The sequence below is a fragment of the Notolepis coatsorum genome (assembly GCF_963971535.1).
Source record: "Notolepis coatsorum genome assembly, chromosome: 10".
Lineage (NCBI taxonomy): Eukaryota > Metazoa > Chordata > Actinopteri > Aulopiformes > Paralepididae > Notolepis > Notolepis coatsorum.
This window is the reverse complement of record NC_140174.1, coordinates 99,204,981-99,227,710: the sequence shown is the minus strand read 5'-3', so window position 1 is coordinate 99,227,710 and position 22,730 is coordinate 99,204,981. Positions and strand designations below refer to the sequence as shown.

Here is a 22,730-nt window from a genome sequence, read left to right as displayed (position 1 = left end):
ATAGCGACCGAAGAGAGGCCGGGCCTGTCGTTGCTATGGCGAGAATATAGAAAAGTAAGTTTCTTCCGGGTGTAAGCCAGACTAAGGAACGAATCCCCAGAAGAGAGGAACCATTAGAGACTTTGAAGCGATTTCCCCCTCCCCCTCCCCTCGCAGGGAAAAGGAGGGGAGGACTGACGTGGCACGACCACGACGACAGGCTTTTGGGATAACAGCCAGGCCGCAACGACCCCCGAGCGGCGTAACAGGAGATCATTAGAATAATGAATTTAGTTTTCTTTCAAAGACTTTCTCAAGGACAGGACAGAGTTGGTTTCCATCCGATTACGAGCAGAAGAGACTATAGCAAGGACAATACAATCTGATAACATCTGATCTGAGGCCTTTGTTTATGTAATAAACAACGTTTGTTCAAGAAAGGTACTATGCTGTCCAGTGTCGAATACTTATGGTTACGGAGTTGCATTAACACTTTGGATGCCACAGACGACATAACACGTGTTATCAGCCCGCCCCCTGAATGCCCACGACGACAAATATCGTTTTATTTTTTTTCTTAGCGATCTGAATTCATATTTCATCAACCGAGTCTACCGTTGGGAAACCAGCCCCATCAGGAGCTCAGATGTGAAAAAGCGCCCCCTATCGTCTGGGACCCTTTTGGAATAGACTCAATGAAAATGGATGAGAAAAAAGAAATCCGGAATCCACATTTTACTTCTCACGCATGTACCCCGAGCCGATCGGATCCATTGCGGAGCATCAGAACAGCGTGGAATATGTGTTTACAGTATGTAGCATTGTATCAATAAAAGGATCGATTTTTGGAATGGCGATCAGGAATTGGAATAATCTTTTTGGATACCATCTGATCTCAGGTAAGGAATCTATTTGACCAGTCTTAGGATAATCAGACCTGATTTCACGGAGATATAAGCTTTTCCCCTATATGTGATATGGCTGTTTGGCTGTGCGAGCTGTGCATACGTACACATATACTATCAATAATCTAGTGTTTATTTGAAAACTATTAATAAATAGGCCGAAAAATGTTTTTTGTTTTTGTTTTTGTGTATTATAGAATATTCCGTTTATTATGGAATATTTTTTTCCCCTTGAAAACGAGGGCTTTTCAAGATGCTATAAAACGGAAATGAACCGATAAAAAAACAATCCGCTTCGACAATGTTGACTGGAAAATGAGTCATTGATAAGCGACAGGCAGATTAGACACATAGCCATAATTTAAAACATAGATTAGGCGATATTAACGCTAACATTGAAGTGGATGATGGGCATTCAAGGGGGTAAAAAGGAAAACACGGCCGGCTCTGAAAGTGTTAAAGGGGGATGACAAAGATTATACAGCCAATATGAGAAGACGTCAAATAAATAAACACAGTCAGAGGATGGAGAGGTGATAACACAAGCCAAACAGATGAAGAGGTGATACTGGCTGATTGATCAGAATCTAACAATTATGACAGTGTAGCTTGCTAGCTCAAAGACGTTGTTGTTGTTGTTGTTGTTGTTCATGATCCTGGTGATGGAGATTTGGAAAATGGTAAAACAAAACAGTGAGCAGAAAGCGAGGATGCCGACTTCAGACTAGTGAAAGACAAACCTACCAACACACAGTTTACCAGCATTTGACTAGTAGTGGGTTCAGAGCTTTCTCTTCTCAAACAAGATGGTGCTGAGTCACAACTAGGGGGTGGTCCAGAGGGGGGCTGTAGCCCAACTAGGGGGTGGTCCAGAGCAGGGCTGTGTCTCAACTAGGGGGTGGTCCAGAGGGGGTGTGTGTTTAACTTAGGCCCCGTTTAGACGGAAACGCTAGCAGGTGAATCCGCAAAAATATTTTTTCGGATATGCCTTTCGTTTATAAGGAAACAGCGTTTTTTACGGGGTGAAACCGCAAAAAAGTGAGACTACCTTCCAGGGTGGAATTCCTAGAAACGCAAAAGCTTTGCGCTCTCGTCTAAACTGTAAAACCGTATAAATCTGTTAAAACGATGACGAAAGGGTTGTCACGGCTCTGGTCGCGCGTACTGCTTACGTCACAGGTAGCAGGTATGCGCCAGTAGCCGAGACGTAGACAAAGCAAGTATGTCTGACTATTATCAACGGAGATCACCTGAAGGCTACATTGGCAGTACTTTTAACCCTTTCACTGCCACACGACAGAAGGTTAACCCTTTACTATCACACAACCGGCTGTCGTGTGGCAGTGAAAGGGTTAAATACACAAGAATCTGTCCCGCGGCGTGAGTGGACCCACTGTCTGTGAGTGACTCTGCTTTGGTACAATCACATTCCCCATCCACAGTCTGCGAATCAGAGGCAGAGTAGGGCGGGTCTTCACAGCACATCATGTGACATATGCGCCAATCGTGTGACAGCGGGGCTCCGTCGTTATAGCGTCGTCTGCACGGAGAATTCCACCCCAAAACGCTCGTCTAAACGTAAAATTAAAAGTGAAACCGCAAGATGACTTTTGCGGTTTCTGTTCACAAAACGCTCGTCTAAACGTAGCCTTAGTGTAGAAGGTATAAGCTGGCCCCAAGCTTTCACTACCAAAAGAAACATATTAAATATTTTTCTTGATATTAACGTTTTAACACGTATACAAACAAGATCCCAACTCCCCATTACAAGACATCAGTCATGCACAACAACAAAATTATATATATCCTCTTAACACTTTGATAGCCACTCACAGCTAATCTCGTGTTTACGATAGTTACGTTGAAAGCCACTCACGAGATTTCTCAGATTTTTTTTTTTTTTTTTTAGCGATCTGAAATCATATTGCATCACGCGAGCCTACCCTAGCCTACCCAAGGGCCGCCGGCGATCAGATGTGAAAAAAGCGCCCCCTATCGTCTCCCAGATGGTAAATCACACTTTTGGAATGGACTCAATGAAAATGGATGGGGGGAAAAAAATATTCCAGTCCACATTTCACTTCTCACCCATGCAGCCGGAGTACCAGAGTTCATTCAGGGGGCTCTGAGCCCCGCGGATCATGAGTTCTACTGTATACACGTTAGATCTATACACTTATCGATTTTTTCGAATGGTGATCAGGAATTGGAATATACCAGTTGGATACCATCTGATGTCAGGTAAGGAATCTATGTTATCAGTGTTAGGATAATCAGACTCGTTTTGATGAAGATAAGCTTTTTTGTGATATGTGCTCCAGCGGTTTCACTGTAAAAACGTATACTATTGATCATCTAGCGTTTATTTGAAAACAATTCATAAATAGGCCGACAAATATCAACGTTCTGGAATATTCCAGTAAAAGGCGATTATCACAGAATGGGCTGTTTTTCACCTCAAAACGGGTGCTTTTCAAAATGCTCTCAAACGGAAATGAAGCGATAAAAAACCAATCTGCCTCGACAACACTGACTGGAAAATGATTATTTGATAAGCGACGGGCAGATTAGACACATAGCCATAATTTAAAACATAGATTAGGCGATATTAACGTTAACATTGGCGCCGATGGTGGCATTCAAGCACTACTGTAAGTCGTGCGCCCCCTGGTGGCACTGAAAGTGTTAACTCATTGGGCGCCATTGACGAGAAAAGTCGGGTTAACTCGCCATTGCTTGAGCGCCAATCACGAGAAAAGTCGGGTTTTAATCGTTATTTCTTTTATTCGCTATTGCCATTCATAATTCATAGGGGCAGCCTGTGCATACTGTTCTGAATGTGTCCGAGCTGGCAGACGGTCAATACCACCCTCTAACGCCTTCGGCCGCTATTGTACTCCATTTGAAACGATGTAGTTTGTTTTCTGGGCCGAGCTGAGCCGTGTAGGCAGGGTTTAAATACTCCGGCAGGACGAGCGCTTACAACGATGCATCAACTAGCCCCCCCCCCCCCCCCCCCCTCTCGTTCATATGCAATGCCGGACAACGTGGGACGGACCTCCCAGACCAGTACTTGGAATGGCGATCAGATAATTGGATTATTTTTTTGCATTACATCAGAGACAAGGTAAGGGCACTATCCAATCTTGCGTTGATCTGATATTTGTTTCTCCCGCAATCGAAGCTGTCCGTGTGGACTGTGTGTGTGATGTTTACCGTTGGTGGCGGGGGGGGGGGGGGGGGGGGACGCCCCGCTACAAGCCCCATTTCATGCGTGCATGAGGAAGGATAATAACGATAATCTAGCGTTGATTTCAGGAAGATTCGATAATCAGGCGAAAAATGACAACATGATAACTGGATTTCACTAAAGGGCTATTTTCGTGTCTTTTCCTGGGATTACTAAGAATCACCCAAACTATACTCATATTCAAAACGGTATAAAACGGAAATGTACGGATGAAAAAACAATCTGTTTTTTGCATGTTGACCAGAAGCAACTCACTGACAATCGACAGTGTTATTAGATCCATAGCTATAATATTTCATATATTTTAAGCACTCGCAAGTTTGGCTTTCTCCCCATTGAACGAAGCGATGGCATTCTACCCAGAAGGTAAACAACAACCCCTAGTGCTGAATGAGTTAACCTGCACCCCCAAAATTGGCCATTTTAGTTTTAGTTTTTGAGGACTGCATACTTTTTTTGCAAACCAAAACAACATACTTTATACTTATAGCACATGCATGAGCCTGGTCTCTTTTGAAAGATGACATTCTGAGGTTTCTGATTCCAGAAAATTCACTTTTAGTGCTAATGAAATAGAGTAACATAGGTCTGAACTTGAGTTGTAGAAAAACTTATTACTCAAGTTTTTCTGTAGTAGTTAGTAGTATTTCCCCAGAAGGTGGTATGGCTTAAAAAAAACTCTAAGCCTGAAGCCTTATGTAGTACAAAAGATCGATTCAGAAATGAGTGATTAGGAGTGATTTTGGTAAACTGTGTACTCAGTTTTCTCATAGACTTCAATTCATTCGGCTGTTTTTGTTCTTCCTGTTTTCGCTTGTTAGTTTTTCACCAGATCCCTGATTCATACATCCCCAGGTGGGGTATCATTGGAAAGCCACGCTCATTGGAAAGCCACCTCCACAATCATTTTCGAGATCAGATCTAGATTGACGGAACTACTGCGCCAAGAGTCGGGAGTGGTATTTTGCACAATACCGTGTACTTTGCACAAGCCTCAAATACCGGCATGTAACTCGACAACCGCTGAACGGATTTTGTCGGATTTTCGACAGGCAACAAATAAGCCTTCAATTCTATATATATATATATATATATTGTATTACAAAATATGCACACCCGAGCCACTAGGGGTCGCCAAAGTGCCGGTGGGCAAATCATCCTAAGAGGATATATTATAAAAAAAAATATATACCCCCGCCCCCCAGATTGACAGGTACATATATAGCAGACTCAAAGTCTGAGGTCTTTTTACATGGCTGCATGTAAGAGACAGCTTCACAGTTGCCATTTAGTCCACCTAGTCCAAACCATTGTACAAAGTACCATCAGGCCACCAGGCCATCAAGAGTCCCTTCAGTTGAGGTTGAGTTAGACAGGGGTAGGCAACCTTAGGCACGCGTGCCTGCATAGGCACGCAGGGGCATTTGCATAGGTACAGGGGGCAGCAGTAAAAAAAAAAAAAGAAAAAAAAATTATACCTTTTTTTTTTTTGCTTTGAAATATTATAGTGAAATATTTTGCACTGTTGTCGCATTTATCTTGTTGAAATCCTCCCACAGGTTCTTTTTACTACCACATATTTAATTGAGACCCTTTATTTGTTTATTATTTCAATTTAGCTGGAAATACATTGCTACATCATTCAGTAACATTTGCAGAGCCTTATAACAAAAACATTATTACGGTCACCATTGTGACCAGTGGGATTAATCAACTAATTTTATTATTTATTTTATTTTATTTTTAAGCCATATTCTTTACTCAAAATGTGAGTATTACCAAGTCAACTTGTGTTCTTAAAACAATGACAATAAACATAGTTTTATTAGGTTGAAATAATGTGGTTGTGTACTTATTTTTCTGTTAACTTATTATGGATTGAAAACTGAAAACCTTAATGCACAGTAACTGAACTCAATATTTTTAAGTTCTGGTAACTTATTATTATAATTTTTTTTACAGTGTAGTCTTGCGATCAATCAAAACGTATTTACACGATATACCTCACATTCACCCTCCATTCACATCCTGGTGTTCTCCTGGTGTTCTCCATTAGGCCTGTAGGTGGAGCTATGACAGCCCACGTACAGTACACACACCGATGTGTCCAAAAATGAATGGGCAAATGTGAGTGAAATGGTCGCACTGTATGCAGCTGTTTGTCTGCATTGCATCCCCCCCCCCCCCACTCAGATTTAGGGTTGATACAACCATCATAATAATATTGTTAATAATAACGATAATGATGTAATAATGTAAAAAGTATCATTAAAAATACCTGATTATGAGAAAAAATATTTACGATGCATGGAATATTGTTGAGGCACACTAGTTACAACTATATTTCAAACAGGCACTCCATGTCAAAAAGGTTGCTGACCCCTGAGTTAGAGCATGGAGCAGAGTTCTTTTTAATTTCTTGTTTTTTTTTTACACTGAAGTGTAGTCATAGTGGCGCTGCGCCCCTATACCACTGTTTAGGGAAAGCCCCGGGGTACCTGTAACTTCTCACCCTGGTGTGTGTGTGTGTGTCACACGTGACAATCATTGTTAACTTACAAGGCATGTCAGCCACTAGGGGTGGGACGATACATCGATCCAGATCGATATATCGATCTATTATCAATAATCAAATAGGATCGATGCAACGTAAAAAGATCGATTCATATTGCGATACTCTTATTTTGAAAATCCCGCGAGTCATATCGGCCGGCGCCCAGTATTGTGAAACTCCGTGTAGACATTACAGCAGAACAGCGCTACAGAGCGTCTATTTTGCGACCCGATATAAGTCTGTGCAGTTTTTTCCCCGCAATGGGTCAAATGCATCTAACATGCTTTGCATCGACGCCATTCCTTTATAGGCGAGTCAATCTATGAAAAAAAAGCACTTAACCCAAAAAAAATTGATACAAAAGGTTTTTCGATGGATTCCGATAGTATTGGGCGTGCTAAATAACATACTAAAAGTCGACAAATCGACCCCCCCGAAAGCCGCCATTTCCAAGATGGCGTCCCAGATGGCGGTGGAGATATTAAAATGGCTATATCTCAAATTGAGAATATGGTGCAAAGGATTTCTCAACTGATTCTGGTACCTCTGGGCATGTTCACTAACATACTAAAAATCTAGGAAAATACACCTTCCAGAAAGGCTTAATTTTCAAGATGGCGTCCAAAATGGCGGCAGATCAAGCTTAAAATGGCTATATATCTCAATAGAAAAAAATATATAACTATGATTTTTCACTTTCTGGTACCTCTAGACATGCTTGTGAACATACTAAAAATCTAGGAAAATACACCTTCCGGAAAGGCATCATTTTCAAGATGGCGTCCAAACTGGCGCCCAGGAGCTTAAAATGACTATACAAATACAAATAGCTTACTAAAAAAGGTGTTTGCACTCTCCAGCTCTCAAGCTAGCATAGTTGAAGCCTTCTTTTTGACCATTATAGTTGTTATAGTTAGAGGTGTTTTCACTCTCCAGCTCCCAAACTACCATAGTTGAAGCCTTCTTTTTCTGAATCAGTTTCTTTTTCTTTTCTGACCTAGTCCTGTGTTTGGGCATGCCTGGGCGTGTCTGGCCTGGCAGTGTTATTTAAGCCCCAGTTTCATTCTAGTCTTTGACAGAGGTGTTTGCACTCTCAGCTCTCAAGCTAGCATAGTTGAAGCCTTCTTTTTGACCATTATAGTTGTTATAGTAAGAGGTGTTTGTCAGAGTATAACACCGCAATGCAGGAGTTCTCAAACCAGACATACACAACATCAGAACAGCACAAGGATTCAACAGAGGCAAGGATGAAAAGGGATGCTGCTGACCTGGAGAAGATCACTTCAAAACTTGCTATATGTTCACCTTTCTCTCCAGACTCTTCTTTAAGGAATGTTGTTACAAAGGGTCAGATTAAACCGAATATATATATTTATTACTTGAGATATATTGTATAGTATTTGTATATCGTCTGATATCCCTTGTATATTCTTTGTACATATACACGGAATATCCCTTTACCTAGTACAGGCCAGACCATAATATTCGTTCTCCTATTGGACAGCGATCCCCTAGGCGCCACGGCCATACCCCCCAATGTCTAGTTCAAAGTCACCGCTGAGACATGCCTGGACATGCCCGGTTCTGCGCAAGAATACGAGACAGAAATAAGGCTGGTACTAGATTGTTCACCTTACGTATAAATACGTCGCAGGTGGATACAGCAGTTAGTTACCCAATAAGTTGAAGCCTCACACCACGATACAACGTGCTGTGAAGTGGGCCCGTTTTGCCCCGAAATAGAGCCTTGAGACCCGCATGCGAATTGATAGCTGAAGTGTCAGAGTTTAACGCTGGATCGTCGAGTTCGACCTATTCTATTATTAAGTAATAGTCTATTATGTATAGTGTATCGTGCGGCTACCGTTCTACAGTGACCAGCATTACCAACGTTTCATCGTACCAAGCTAGTGTGCTTATCCAGGCTGGGCGGCTTAACCTGGTGCCGTCATCCGAGGAGCCCTAGACGAGAACCGTGTGGATATGTACACTGGATAACCTACCCGACGACTACAGAGCCCTTTTCGGCTGGATTATATTTGCTTTGGTCCTGTAGCTGTTGGAGCGGAGAATCGTCTACACCAGGGGTAGGCAACCCTAGGCACGTGTGCCTGCATAGGCACGCGGGGGCATTTTCATAGGCACAGACAGCATTAAAAAATAAATAAAAAAAAACAAAATAATTTTTTTTTTTTTAAATATTATAGTGAAATATTTTGCACTGTTTTATCTTGTTGAAATCCTCCCACAGGTTATTTTTACTACCACATATTTAATTGAGACCCTTTATTTATTATTTCAATTTAGCTGGAAATACATTGCTACATCATTCAGTAATATTTGCAGAGCCTTATAACAAAAACATTATTACGGTCACCATTGTGACCAGTGGGATTAATCAACACATTTTATTATTTATTTTTCTATTTCATTGAACATTGCACAAAAGCCATTTTTTTTACTCAAAATGTGAGTATTACCAAGTCAACTTGTGTTCTTAAAACAATGACAATAAACATAGTTTTATTAGGTTGAAATAATGTGGTTGTGTACTTATTTTTCTGTTAACTTATTATGGATTGAAAACTGAAAACCTTAATGCACAGTAACTGAACTCAATATTTTTAAGTTCTGGTAACTTATTATTATTTATTTTTTTACAGTGTAGTCTTGCGATCAATCAAAACTTATTTACACGATATACCTCACATTCACCCTCCATTCACATCCTGGTGTTCTCCATTAGGCCTGTAGGTGGAGCTATGACAGCACACGTACAGTACACACACCGATGGTGTGTGATGTGTCCAAAAATGAATGGGCAAATGTGAGTGAAATGGTCGCACTGTATGCAGCTGTTTGTCTGCATTGCATTCCCCCCCCCCCAACTCAGATTTAGGGTTGATACAACCATCATAATAATATTGTTAATAATAACAATAACAATAATGATGTAATAATGTAAAAATTATCATTAAAAAGACCTGATTATGAGGAAATAAATTACGATGCATGGAATATTGTTGAGGCACACTAGTTACAACTATATTTCAAACAGGCACTCCATGTCAAAAAGGTTGCTGACCCCTGGTCTACACCCACTGTTGTGTGGGATTTACCCTGTGAGGAGCACCGTCGAGCCCGCCTCTAGTACTCTGAGGCTGGCTAGCTTTCCTCCATGCGGCACTGCATACCGGAGAATAGCTGTTGTTCGTCTACGGATCAAGGGATTATTGCACTGTCTCCTGTACCTGGAGTCTCCTTATTCCTCGTTGACCCAGACTTTCTGCTACCGACAACTCCTCTCCCCTGCTGGCTTACAACCGGAGGGACCCCTTTAGTATCTCCAGCTGATCTACTAGTGTACCATATATAATTCTTATGATACAGGTGGTATTAATTATCTCCTGCGTAATATGCTCATGGACTTACGCTCTTGACCTATTCATGCACATTCTTCGCCTTACAAGTGCAACTCTCAATCTTGATAAGTAATGTAAGATAATCTTCGTGCTGCTAATAAATATTCTTCTAAACAGTATTTCTTGTGAAGCCGTGTTATTGTGGGTGTGTTCATCTCATATACCTGTGTACTGTATGGCCAGTAGTAATGTACATAACGCAGTAGTGGTTTAATGATACCATACTTATTCAATACAGTCAGGGAATTGTACCCCTCAGTTACAAATGTTGTTACAGGTGTTGTCGCTGAGGATGGAGTGAACGTGCATGATTATGACTCTGTTCGACGCAACATCATGCACAAAATGATCGGACAGCCGGCATTCACATTTTCATTTCGTAGAAAGGATAAAGCCATAACCCTTGGACAAAAATCGTCTATCAAGGTTGCTCCTGATCGAATCATTGATTCTGCACTTCTTTTTCAACGTTTCCTTATTGTCTCCCAAACTGGAGAGCTGTCATTGGAGGAGGTTATGCGTTACGAACTCAGTCCTTTCCCTCCTGCCCTCTTTGAAGCCGGAAACGTCTTCCGCAAAGCTGATAAACCACAACTAGCGCACACGATCTGTGATCATGCAAGTGATGCAATCCTAGATTCTGTACCAGAAACGGAGCATTATGTTCTTGATGGTGGTTCACTCCTTCACCGAATACAATGGAAGCACGGACAAAGCTATGGTAAAATTGCAGACTTATGCAGACTTCACCATCCAACATTATGGCTCAGCTACAACCATTGTGTTTGATGGCTATGAGGATGGGCCATCCATTAAAGACAACACACATCAAAGAAGAGGAAACAATATTCATCCCATTGTCAACTTCACTGCTGAGACAGAGTTCTCAGGTAAGAAGGAGGAGTTCCTGTCAAGAGATCTGAATAAACAGAAACTGATCCACATGATAAGTGTAACTGAGGGGTACAATTCCCTGACTGTATTGAATAAGTATGGTATCATTAAACCACTACTGCGTTATGTACATTACTACTGGCCATACAGTACACAGGTATATGTGATGAACACCCCCACAATAACACGGCTTAACAAGAAAGTACTGTTTATAATAATATTTATTAGAAGAGCACCAAGATTATCTTACATTATTTATTAAGATTGAGAGTTGCGCTTGTAAGGCGAAGAATGTGCATGAATAGGTCAAGAGCGTAAGTCCATGAGCATATTACGCAGGGGATAATTAATACCACCTGTAACATAAGAATTATATATGGTACACTAGTAGGTCAGCTGGAGATACTAAGGGGGTTCCCTCCGGTTGTAAGCCAGCAGGGGAGAGGAATGTTCGAATGCAAAAGTCTGGATCAACGGGGAATCAATAAGCTCCAGCTACGGGAGGCGGTACATTACTCCCTTGATCGGCAGACGAAAGCAGCAGCTATAATCCAAGTATGCGCGACAGCATAGGTGAAAGCCAGCCAGCCTCTCCTAGAGACGGGCTCGAGTGATGCTCCTCACGGGTAAATCCCACACAGCAGCGGGGTAGACGGTTCTCTGCTCCAGCAGCCACAGTACCAAAGCAATAATCCAGCCGGAAAAGGCTCTGCATTCACCGGTGTAGATTCTCCGGTGCACGGTACTTCACATTTAACTAGGTCGAACTTGACGTTATTTCACTAAGCTCTGACACTTTTACTATCCTATTCGCACGCGGTTATAAGTGCTCTATTTAGATGCAAGGTTGCTCACTTCACTTGGTCGTTGACTCGTGATGAAGGCTTTAACGTTGGGTTAACTCGTTTGAGGGTAACTTGACTTTAGGCTAAGTGCTGCTGTATCCACCTGCGCCGTATTTATACGTACGGTGAATAATCTAGTACCAGCCTTATTTCTGTCTCGTATTACTGCGCACAACCGGGCATGTTCAGGCATGTCTTAGCGGTGACTTTGAACTAGACATTGGGGGTATGGTCGTGGCGCCTAGGGGATCGCTTCCAATAGAACGAATATTATGGTCTGTCCTGTACCAGGTAAAGGGATATTCCGTGTATATGTACAAAGAATATACAAGGGATATCAAACGATATACAAATATTATACATGGGATCTCAGGCAATAAGTATATATATTCGGTTTAATCTGACCCTTTGTAACAATAAGTGATGAACTGAAAGAACGGGATTGCACTGTGGTCAATTCACTTGGAGATGCTGATGTAGACATAGTAAGGGCCGCAGTGGGATCATCTCTTCTTCACACCACGACGCTGATTGGAGAAGATACTGATCTCCTCGTCTTACTTCTTTACTATGCACAGAGAGATAGCAAGGGCCTTTATTTCAGATCAGACAAGTCGAAAGCTGATGGCAGTTTTAAAGTGTACGCCATAAACCATTTGAAAGAAGTACTCGGACAGGATGTGTGTTCTCAGTTGCTGTTCATCCATGCTGGCATGCTGTGACTGGCTGTGACACAACTTCCCGGATCTTCGGAGTTGGCAAAAAGACAGCATTCCAAAAACTTGTAAAAGGGGATCCTGTCCTTCAGGCTTGTGCCAATGCATTCACTGTACCAAACCAGACAACAGATGTGATCGATGACCTTGGGTGCCAAGCAATGGCTGTCTTTTTTGGTGGAAAGTGCACAGATTCGCTTGCAAAAATGAGATATAACATTTTCAGCAAGAAGGTTGTCTCAGCTTCATCAACGGTAACGCCTGAACGTCTACCACCAACTGAATCTGCTACCAAATTCCACTGTCGTAGAGCATACTACCAGGTCATGGTCTGGATGGGAACAGATGATGGTATAGATGCTCTAGACTGGGGCTGGAACCTGCAGGACAATAGATTTGTCCCACTCATGTCAACAATGAATGCTGCTCCAGACAGTCTCTTGAGGGTCATTCATTGTAACTGTACCACTGCCTGCAAGACACTTCGCTGCTCATGCAGAAAATATGGACTACCTTGTACTACTGTCTGTGGACCATGTCAACTTCATGAATGTGACAATCCACATAACAAGTTTCTCCCAGAGGATCCTGAAGATGATGATGAGTAGGCCTAAAGACCACAATAAGTGGGTCATTTATTTTGTGTTCAACACCAAAGCCAGCTTTCTAGGTTGAATATAATAACCAATTTTAATTTTAGCCAAAATAAGCTACAGGCAGCCATTTTGATGATGCAAATGATGCATTCCTAGCAGATATATTTAGCTAGATATTTTGCTCGTTATTAATGTATAGAGGTGCCAGAATCAGTTTATAAATCCTTTAGAAATGTTTTCCCATTCGAGATACAGGCATTCTAAGCTCCCAGTCGTCATTTTGGACACCATTTTGAAAATTAAGCCTCTTCGGAAGGTGTATTTCCCTAAAACTTTAGTATGTTCCTAAGTATGTCTAGGGGTACTTGGGGTACCAGAATCAAATGACAAAATCATTTATATAATTTTTATATTGACATATATATAGCCATTTTAAGCTTGGCCAGCCGCAATTTTGGACGCCATCTTGAAAATGAAGCCTTTCTGGAAGGTGTATTTTCCTAGATTTTTTGTATGTTAGTGAGCATGCCCAGAGGTACCAGAATCACTTGAGAAATCCTTTGCACCATTTTCTTAATTTGAGATATAGCCATTTTAATCGCCCCGGCGCCATCTGGGACGCCATCTTGGAAATGACTGCTTTCGGAGGGGTCGATTTTGGTCGACTTTTAGTATGTTATTTAGCACGCCCAATACTACCAGAATCCATTGAAAAACCTTTTGTATACATTTTTTTGGGGTTAAACCATATATTGACTCGCCTATTATGCCCACGTCGCGTTAAATATCTAAATGAACGTCACGTTGGTTGCTTAAGCTAACTAAGCTAAGCAGCTACCCGTGAGAGAACAGGAGAGAGGAGAGGGGAAGGAGGAGGGGCGGGGGCAGTCTACCTTTCTGTGGGGGACTGGGGGAGGGGCATTCTGTGTGTGCGTGTGCGTGTGTGTGTGTGTGTGTGTGTGTGTGTGTGACTGAGGATGGACAGATAATGTTGATATTTAAACATGAATACATAATAAATGATCATCATGCAACATAAAACAATTGTAGGAAGTTTGGGAGAGGAAGGGGTTTTAGCTTGCATGTTGTGAGTTCCAAAACATTTTACTTAAAGTTTAAAGCTCAATATATAAAAACAGGAGGTCTATTTGTATTAAAAACAATAGATTGTTTTTCATTTAAATGTCTGGAAGAGCTCAAAAATAAAAACGTCAATTGATATTTCCGTAGCCTTTTTTTAGTTGATCTAAATGTGACTGATTGTGTTAAATGGGCACATAATATCGCCTCATATCGATCGCAGGCACCTGAATCGAATCGTATCGTGGCAGACTTTGTGATATCGGCAAATATCGTATCGTTGTCCAAAGAGTCGATATCGTATCGTGATGAAACTGGTGATTCCCACCCCTATCAGCCACGTTGTCAATGTAATCACATTACTCTGTTTTTGTGTATGTTTGATTTTACAAAACAGGGAAAGTTCTCGATAAGCCTCTAGGCTTCTAAACTTCTCCTAGACAATATGGTTATTATGTATTTTTTTTTACTTTTGTTTAACTATTTGTGTTAATAAATACAAATAAAAAAATAAATAAACTCTCAATGGAAGAGGGAATCTCCATGCATTTACAACTGGTTGAGACAATAACAATGAGCGCATGTGGCCACACTTACATAAGAATTCATTCTAAATCCCCTAGTGTGTGTGTGTGTGTGTGTGTGTGTGTGTGTGTGTGTGTGTGTGTGTGTGTGTGTGTGTGTGTGTGTGTGTGTGTGTGTGTGTGTGTGTGTGTGTGTGTGTGTGTGTGTGTGTGTGTGCGTGTGTGTGTGCGTGTGTTCACCTAGTTTGCTGAGGGGGTAGTTGATGTCGAAGAAGTTGTTGTAGAAGCTGAGCAGCGTGCAGGCCGTGTCCAGGGCGTAGTCAGTGTGCTGCTTCTTCGCCGGCACAGAGTACACAGACACCTTCAACACACATCACACACAGGTACATCTAAATATGGATACATCACACACAGGTACATCTAAATATGGATACATCACACACAGGTACATCTAAATATGGATACATCACACACAGGTACATCTAAATATGGATACATCACACACAGGTACATCTAAATATGGATACATCACACACAGGTACATCTAAATATGGATACATCACACACAGGTACATCTACATATGGATACATCACACACAGGTACATCTAAATATGGATACATCACACACAGGTACATCTAAATATAGATACATCACACACAACACATGTACATCTAAAATATAGATACATCACACACAGGTACATCTAAATATGGATACATCACACACAACACATGTACATCTAAAATATAGATACATCACACACAGGTACATCTAAAATATGGATACAACACACAACACACATCACATGTACATCTAAAATATGGATACAACACACAACACATGGTACATCTAAAATATGGATACAACACACATCACACACAACACATGTACATCTAAAATATGGATACAACACACATCACACATGTACATCTAAAATATGGATACAACACACACAACACATGTATCAGCAACAACACGACAACACACGTGAACACCTTCAGAGGGCGGGTGGATGGGACATGTAGACGGACGTTGACTTCCCCTCCCTATGCAAAGACTTTGCAGGGAGGGCGTGACGCCAGGTGAGTGGACAGACAGCGAGGGGGACGGTCTCTCACCAGTGTGTTGGAGACATTCCTGCTGACGGAGGTGAAGTTGGCTACGATGAAGGCCACGAGGTAGGTGCTCATGTTCACACTGCTGCTCTCAAACTCATCCAGCAGCCACCCGTCGCCAAGGTCAGTAGTCTTAGCCTGAGGAGGACAGTAGAGGACAGGAGAGGTCAGGAGAGGACAGGAGAGGTCAGGGGTCAGGAGAGGACAGGAGAGGTCAGGAGAGGTCAGGAGAGGTCAGGAGAGGACAGGAGAGGAGAGGACAGGTCAGAACAGGAGAGGAGAAGAGAGGAGAGGTCAGAACAGGACAGGTCAGGAGAGGACAGGAGAGGAGAGGAGAGGACAGGAGAAGAGAAGAGAGGAGAGGAGAGGAGAGGAGAGGAGAGGAGAGGAGAGGAGAGGAGAGGTCAGAACAGGACAGGTCAGGTCAGGTCAGGAGAGGACAGGAGAGGACAGGAGAGGTCAGGAGAGGTCAGGACAGGAGAGGTCAGGAGAGGAGAGGACAGGTCAGAACAGGACAGGTCAGGTCAGGAGAGGACAGGAGAGGACAGGAGAGGTCAGGAGAGGTCAGGACAGGAGAGGTCAGGAGAGGAGAGGACAGGTCAGAACAGGACAGGTCAGGTCAGGAGAGGACAGGAGAGGACAGGAGAGGTCAGGAGAGGACAGGAGAGGACAGAGGAGAGGAGAGGAGAGGTCAGGAGAGGAGAGGTCAGGAGAGGAGAGGAGAGGTCAGGAGAGGTCAGGAGAGGACAGGAGAGGAGAGGAGAGGAGAGGAGAGGTCAGGAGAGGACAGGAGAGGACAGGAGAGGAGAGGTCAGGAGAGGAGAGGAGAGGTCAGGAGAGGAGAGGAGAGGAGAGGTCAGGAGAGGTCAGGAGAGGAGAGGAGAGGTCAGGAGAGGTCAGGAGAGGACAGGAGAGGAGAGGAGAGGTCAGGAGAGGTCAGGAGAGGTCAGGAGAAGAGAGGAGAGGAGAGGTCAGGAGAGGAGAGGAGAGGAGAAGAGAGGTCATGAGAGGAGAGGAGAGGTCAGGAGAGGTCAGGAGAGGAGAGGAGAGGTCAGGAGAGGAGAGGTCAGGAGAGGTCAGGAGAGGAGAGGAGAGGTCAGGACAGGAGAGGAGATGAGGTCAGGAGAGGAGAGGAGAGGAGAGGTCAGGACAGGAGAGGAGAGGAGGTCAGGAGAGGAGAGGAGAGGAGAGGTCAGGAGAGGAGAGGAGAGGACAGGAGAGGTCAGGAGAGGAGAGGAGAGGAGAGGACAGGAGAGGTCAGGACAGGAGAGGACAGGACAGGACAGGAGAGGTCAGGAGAGGACATGAGGTCAGGTCAGGGACAGGACAGGGATCACTCAAGGATCTGGGCCCATATTCACACAGCTTTTCAGAGATGGGATCAGTGATCAGGAACATTTGTCTTCATGACCTCGTTCAAACAAACAGAAGCTGACTCTAGATCAGTGATCAGGAACGTTTGTCTTCATGACCTCGTTCAAACAAACAGACTGAATCTGACACTAGATCAGTACTCCCACTCCGAGAGGCTTTGTGAATATGGAGCCGATTGCCTATGCCAATACTAAATAACCACCTAACACTATTAACATTACACTAGCATTTGCATTTCTTACCTATTCCAACTATGACATTAACATGCACACTATAGAATGACCTGTTACTAGCTATGTGAAAATATAAATTCCAAAGATTATATGAATACAAAGTAAAACGTTACCTTGGGCATGTTGGAGAGAGCAATGTAGCCAGGCTTCCGTTTGATCTTAACCAGGAAAGAGGCTTTGAAAGCTGGCTCATCAAAGCAAGGGAAGGCCTTCCTGGCAGCCAGTGGCTCAAACTGGGTGGCAGCTAGGACCCTGGAGCGATAGGTAGGAGAGGGCACTCAACGACGTAAATATAACAAAAAGCTTTTAAAGCTGCACTATGCTACGCTTTTAAGATTGGCACCCTGTAATTTTTTTTTTTATATTTCTTTACTGAGACAATGGAGAGGCTGAACGGGAAACAGGAATTCAGGAGGGAAGGTTCTGATGGGATTGGATCCTCGGCCATCACCAGTGTGGCTCAAGAGAGGGTTATAGCCACTACACACCAACTCTGGGCTGACAAAGAAAGTCTTTTAGACATTGTTAAGTGTTTAGAATGCTGTTTGGTAGTCACATAGCGTCGCTGGTGGAAGAAAACCTCTTAACTCCAAAAACCCAACTTTTCAGGAGATGAAAAAAACTAACACAGATTTGAGGGCAAATAGAGTTACGAGGTTTAGACAGATGATCGGTTTAATGCTTTCCCATTGTTTAAACTTTGTAAAACCACACACACACATACATATGGAGGATGATCTATTCTACTGAGTTGATTTATAAAATTATTATTATGAGGTTTTTACAAGGTTTTCTTCCGCCAGCGACGAATTAGACTACTTCTGGTTCCAGTGTTGAGAATGCTGTTTGGTTTCATTGATTGATTGAAAACTTTATTAACAGATTGCAGAATGGGTACAATACAGTACAGCTCAAGGTAGTCACAGACTACCTTCTGGTGGTTCCAGTGTTTAGATTTGATTTGATTTGTTTGATGTTTTTAATTTTCGTGTCTTACATACAGGTGTATGCCCAGCCCATATGGGCTTACAAGACACATAACAATAAGTATATAATAATATACTTGACCAATTACTTGACAAATGACATATACTGTAGACCAAGATGGCCACAAGAATAAGAAAATACAATAAAACGTAATATAACACAAGCTGTACGCAATGTAAATAAACCAAGAAACAAGAGGAATTCAAATACAATTATATAGGATATAGTGTGTTTTGTCTCAAGTGCCATGCTTTCTCCAAAAATCCTGCAAAACTGAAGATGTCCTCCACAAAAAAACAACTCAACATACAACTCTCAGACTGCCAAAACAAATCCGGATTTACAATTTGAATTTTCTCAAATAAAGCCCTCCTCAAAGCGGTGTACAAAGGGCAATATAAAACAAAATGATATTCATCCTCCACCACTCCCAGATCACATAGAACACGCAACCGCTCCTCAGGTTTACCTTGGAATCTACCCACTTCCACAGCCAATGGCAGGGTGCCAGACCTCAACTGGGCACACAGAGACCTCCGTCTTCTCTTTAAGTTTAACATTACATAAGGTTCAGTAAAATACTCATTTTTAATTGCAACATATTTTCTAAGTTTAGGTTTTTTCCAAATCTCCACCTTCCACTTATCCTGATGGATTGTTGATAATTTTGTTTTAATTATGTGAACCTTACACTGCAGATTGTTCATAAAAATCATACTTAAGTCAGTAGAAGAAAAAATCATGGACATCTCTCTTGACCAGGGATGACCGTGTGCTCTGTCCCAATTAAAAATCTTTTTTGTCACCCTGCCATTTGGCAGCTGGACCAAGCAAGAGTCCCACCCCATGTCCCCTTCTATAGCCCCTTTGTGTGTATTTATGGACTCCTAAAAAGTATCTTATGGCCTGGTTCTGGATAGAATTACATTCAGGTGCATCATCTGAACCCCATACTCCAGCAGCATAAAATAAAACGGAACCCACCATTGAATCAAATAATTGTGTAAATGTTGAAAACCCAAGGTCAGTGCACACTTTAATTTCATCAACACACCCCCTAGCGCCCTTCCTGCTGACTCAGACATTATTTTCCTTCCTTCTATGAAGCTCATGTACTCATTAAAGGTGAAACCAAGATATTTATAAGAATGTGTGTAAATCAGGGGCGTTGGTCCAAATTGAAATTTATGGCTACTCTGCTGTTCATGTTTTTTCCTGAAGTGCATAATCTGTGTTTTTTCACTGTTAATCGCAAGTCTCCATTTCATGCACCAAGAACTCATAATATTCAACATGTTTTGTAAATTTGCTTCATTTTCTGCAAACAGAACAATATCAGCGTACAATAAAATATTTAGGATTATATTATCTATTGGAATACCAAGATTGGCTTGCTTGATTTCTTGCACCAGGTCATTAACATAAAGGGCGAATAAAGTAGGAGAAAGCACATCTCCCTGTTTTACACCGAATGGGGTGGGGAACCAGCCGGTCCTAACATCATTCAGCTGCAGACAGGCAGATGGGGCCTTATACAGGCTTTTGATAGCCTTATAAAATAGACCATCAATACCAGAACAGATTAATTTATAATCCAAAAACTCTCTATTAATCCAGTCAAAGGCTTTTTTAAAGTCAACAAAACAAACAAATGTATTCTTGCCCTCGTGCAATCTGGCTCTCACCACCGATGATAAAACAAAAACATGATCAATACAAGCTCTCTTAGCCCTAAACCCATTCTGCTCATCCACCAACATTTCATTATATTCTAAGTATTTATTTAATCTATTATTAAGAACACTTGAGTATAATTTATAAACTGTACTGATCAAACTAATACCTCTGTAATTTAGTGGGACTCTAGGGTCAGCTTTTGCAGATTTGGGGATGGGCTTAATAATGGACTTGTTCCATATCGAGGGGATGGTGCCTGTGTTAAAACAAGTTTGATATAAACAGTGTAATACATTCAGCAGATGGGGAGTTTTAAGGACCTCATTAGACAACTCCTCAATATCCATAGCTTTCTTCAGTTTCGCTCTGTCCACTACACTCTGTACCTCGTCTAACGTAATGTCACTATTTAATAATTCACAACCTGTAGGGCTATTGCTCAAGTTCGGCTTCACATTTTAACTTACATATTTCTATCAGGAAACCATCATCAAATAAAGGGCGACTACTACAAGCATATAGGCTACTATAATCGGTTTCCCACTTTTTTAGAATCTGCTCAGTTTCAAAACATGATTCACCGTTGTCCAATACAATCTTCATTGGGACTGTCTGGTTCTTTTTGGGGCCTAGTTTATTTCTTTCTTTCCAGAATTGCTGGGGATTACTGACCTGTAGTTGTTCTATATGGAAAGCTTGTCCTCTCTTGAAACGTAGTTTGAAAAATCTGAGTTTCTTATCAAATTTGGTTTGACAAGCTTTAAATTCATTCAGTAGCATTCATTTTAGAATGCTGTTTGGTAGTCACTTAGGGTGCTTTCTCACAAGCCATTCGGGGTCGAATCAGCTCCACTCCGACATTGGGTGCGAACTTCCCCCCTCCCCCCTCTAGTTTGCGTACACACTGCAGTCTTGGTGCGCTCCGGGTTTTGTTTACGGTTTGCGTTTTGAGCGTGTAAGCTGCCGTAGGCGATGATGTCACGCTCTAACGTCAACACAGGAAGAGTTTAACACACGGTGGTGGAAACTGGATGCCGATATAAAGAAACAAATAACCAATAAATATGAAGTTATATTTGAACTTCTGTTGTCAATATAACCCACCCCCTTTTCTCACGAATGGAATTGGTGTCGTGGAGTCCGCTTTGAGCGTTTTCCAGGGTTAACGCTAACGCTAGTTAGCTTAGCCTATTTATTACTAGTTAGCAGCTAACATTAGCCCATTGCTCGCGTCAATTATATTGCATGTCATTGATCTACCGGTCGATCACGGCCGACTGGTTAGGCACCACTGGTCTATAGAAATAAATGCATTCGAACAAGAAACCAATGTATAGTATACATAGCAATGGCAAAAAAATTGCCAGGCCTAATGCGAGCCAGGCTCAACATGCTTGTTTGGTTGAGGTCTGAACTCGCCAAATTGCCCATAAATATCGTTATTGTGGGTATTGTCCACTTGTTGCTGTATGTTTTTATCTGCCCAAAAATCAAGCAAGCATGAAAGCATTACAGTAAGCATGCACACCACGCCCCCCGCTCCCACTGGCGCGCACCCGAAACCACCTATTCCAGCGGTCCAGGTTTGGAGCGAATCAGCGTCCCCGGTGACGGGGGGGGGGGGAGCGTTCTCATTAGGACGATCACACCCTATTTTGGTACGATCGCGCTGTGATTCGACCCCGAATGGCTAGTGAGAAAGCCCCCATAGACTACTTCTGGTTCCAGTGTTTAGAACGCTGTTTGGTCACATAGACTACTTCTGGTTCCAGTGTTTAGAATGCCGTTTGGTCACATAGACTACTTCTGGTTCCAGTGTTTAGAATGCTGTTTGGTCACATAGACTACTTCTGGTTCCAGTGTTTAGAATGTTGTTTGGTCACATAGACTACTTCTGTACTTCTGGTTCCAGTGTTTAGAATGCTGTTTCGTAGTCACATAGACTACTTCTGGTTCCAGTGTTTAGAATGATGTTTGGTCACATAGACTACTTCTGGTTCCAGTGTTTAGAATGTTGTTTGGTCACAGACTACTTCTGGTTCCAGTGTTTAGAATGCTGTTTGGTCACATAGACTACTTCTGGTTCCAGTGTTTAGAATGTTGTTTGGTCACATAGACTACTTCTGGTTCCAGTGTTTAGAATGCTGTTTGGTCACATAGACTACTTCTGGTTCCAGTGTTTAGAATGTTGTTTGGTCACATAGACTACTTCTGGTTCCAGTGTTTAGAATGCTGTTTGGTCACATAGACTACTTCTGGTTCCAGTGTTTAGAATGCTGTTTGGTCACATAGACTACTTCTGGTTCCAGTGTTTAGAATGCTGTTTGGTCACATAGACTACTTCTGGTTCCAGTGTTTAGAATGCTGTTTGGTCTCATAGACTACTTCTGGTTCCAGTGTTTAGAATGCTGTTTGGTCACATAGACTACTTCTGGTTCCAGTGTTTAGAATGCTGTTTGGTCTCATAGACTACTTCTGGTTCCAGTGTTTAGAATGTTGTTTGGTCACATAGACCAGGGGTTCACAACGCTGGGGTCGTGACCCCCAGGAGGGTCGCGAGCCGCCGCAGGGGGGGGG

At 42.3% G+C, this 22,730-nt stretch overlaps 1 protein-coding gene across 2 annotated transcripts in view; it reads right to left on the bottom strand.

Moving 5' to 3' along the window:
- lnpep (leucyl/cystinyl aminopeptidase) overlaps nucleotides 1-22,730 on the bottom strand; it is an 89,209-nt gene that overhangs the window by 42,452 nt on the left and 24,027 nt on the right. For both annotated transcript variants that reach the window (XM_084323955.1, XM_084323956.1), the window contains exons 8-10: nucleotides 17,603-17,741; nucleotides 15,886-16,020; nucleotides 15,006-15,126 (exon numbers count right to left, since the gene is read on the bottom strand). In XM_084323955.1, coding sequence (XP_084180081.1) covers nucleotides 15,006-15,126; nucleotides 15,886-16,020; nucleotides 17,603-17,741 — 395 coding nt within the window. The remainder of the gene's footprint in view (nucleotides 1-15,005; nucleotides 15,127-15,885; nucleotides 16,021-17,602; nucleotides 17,742-22,730) is intronic.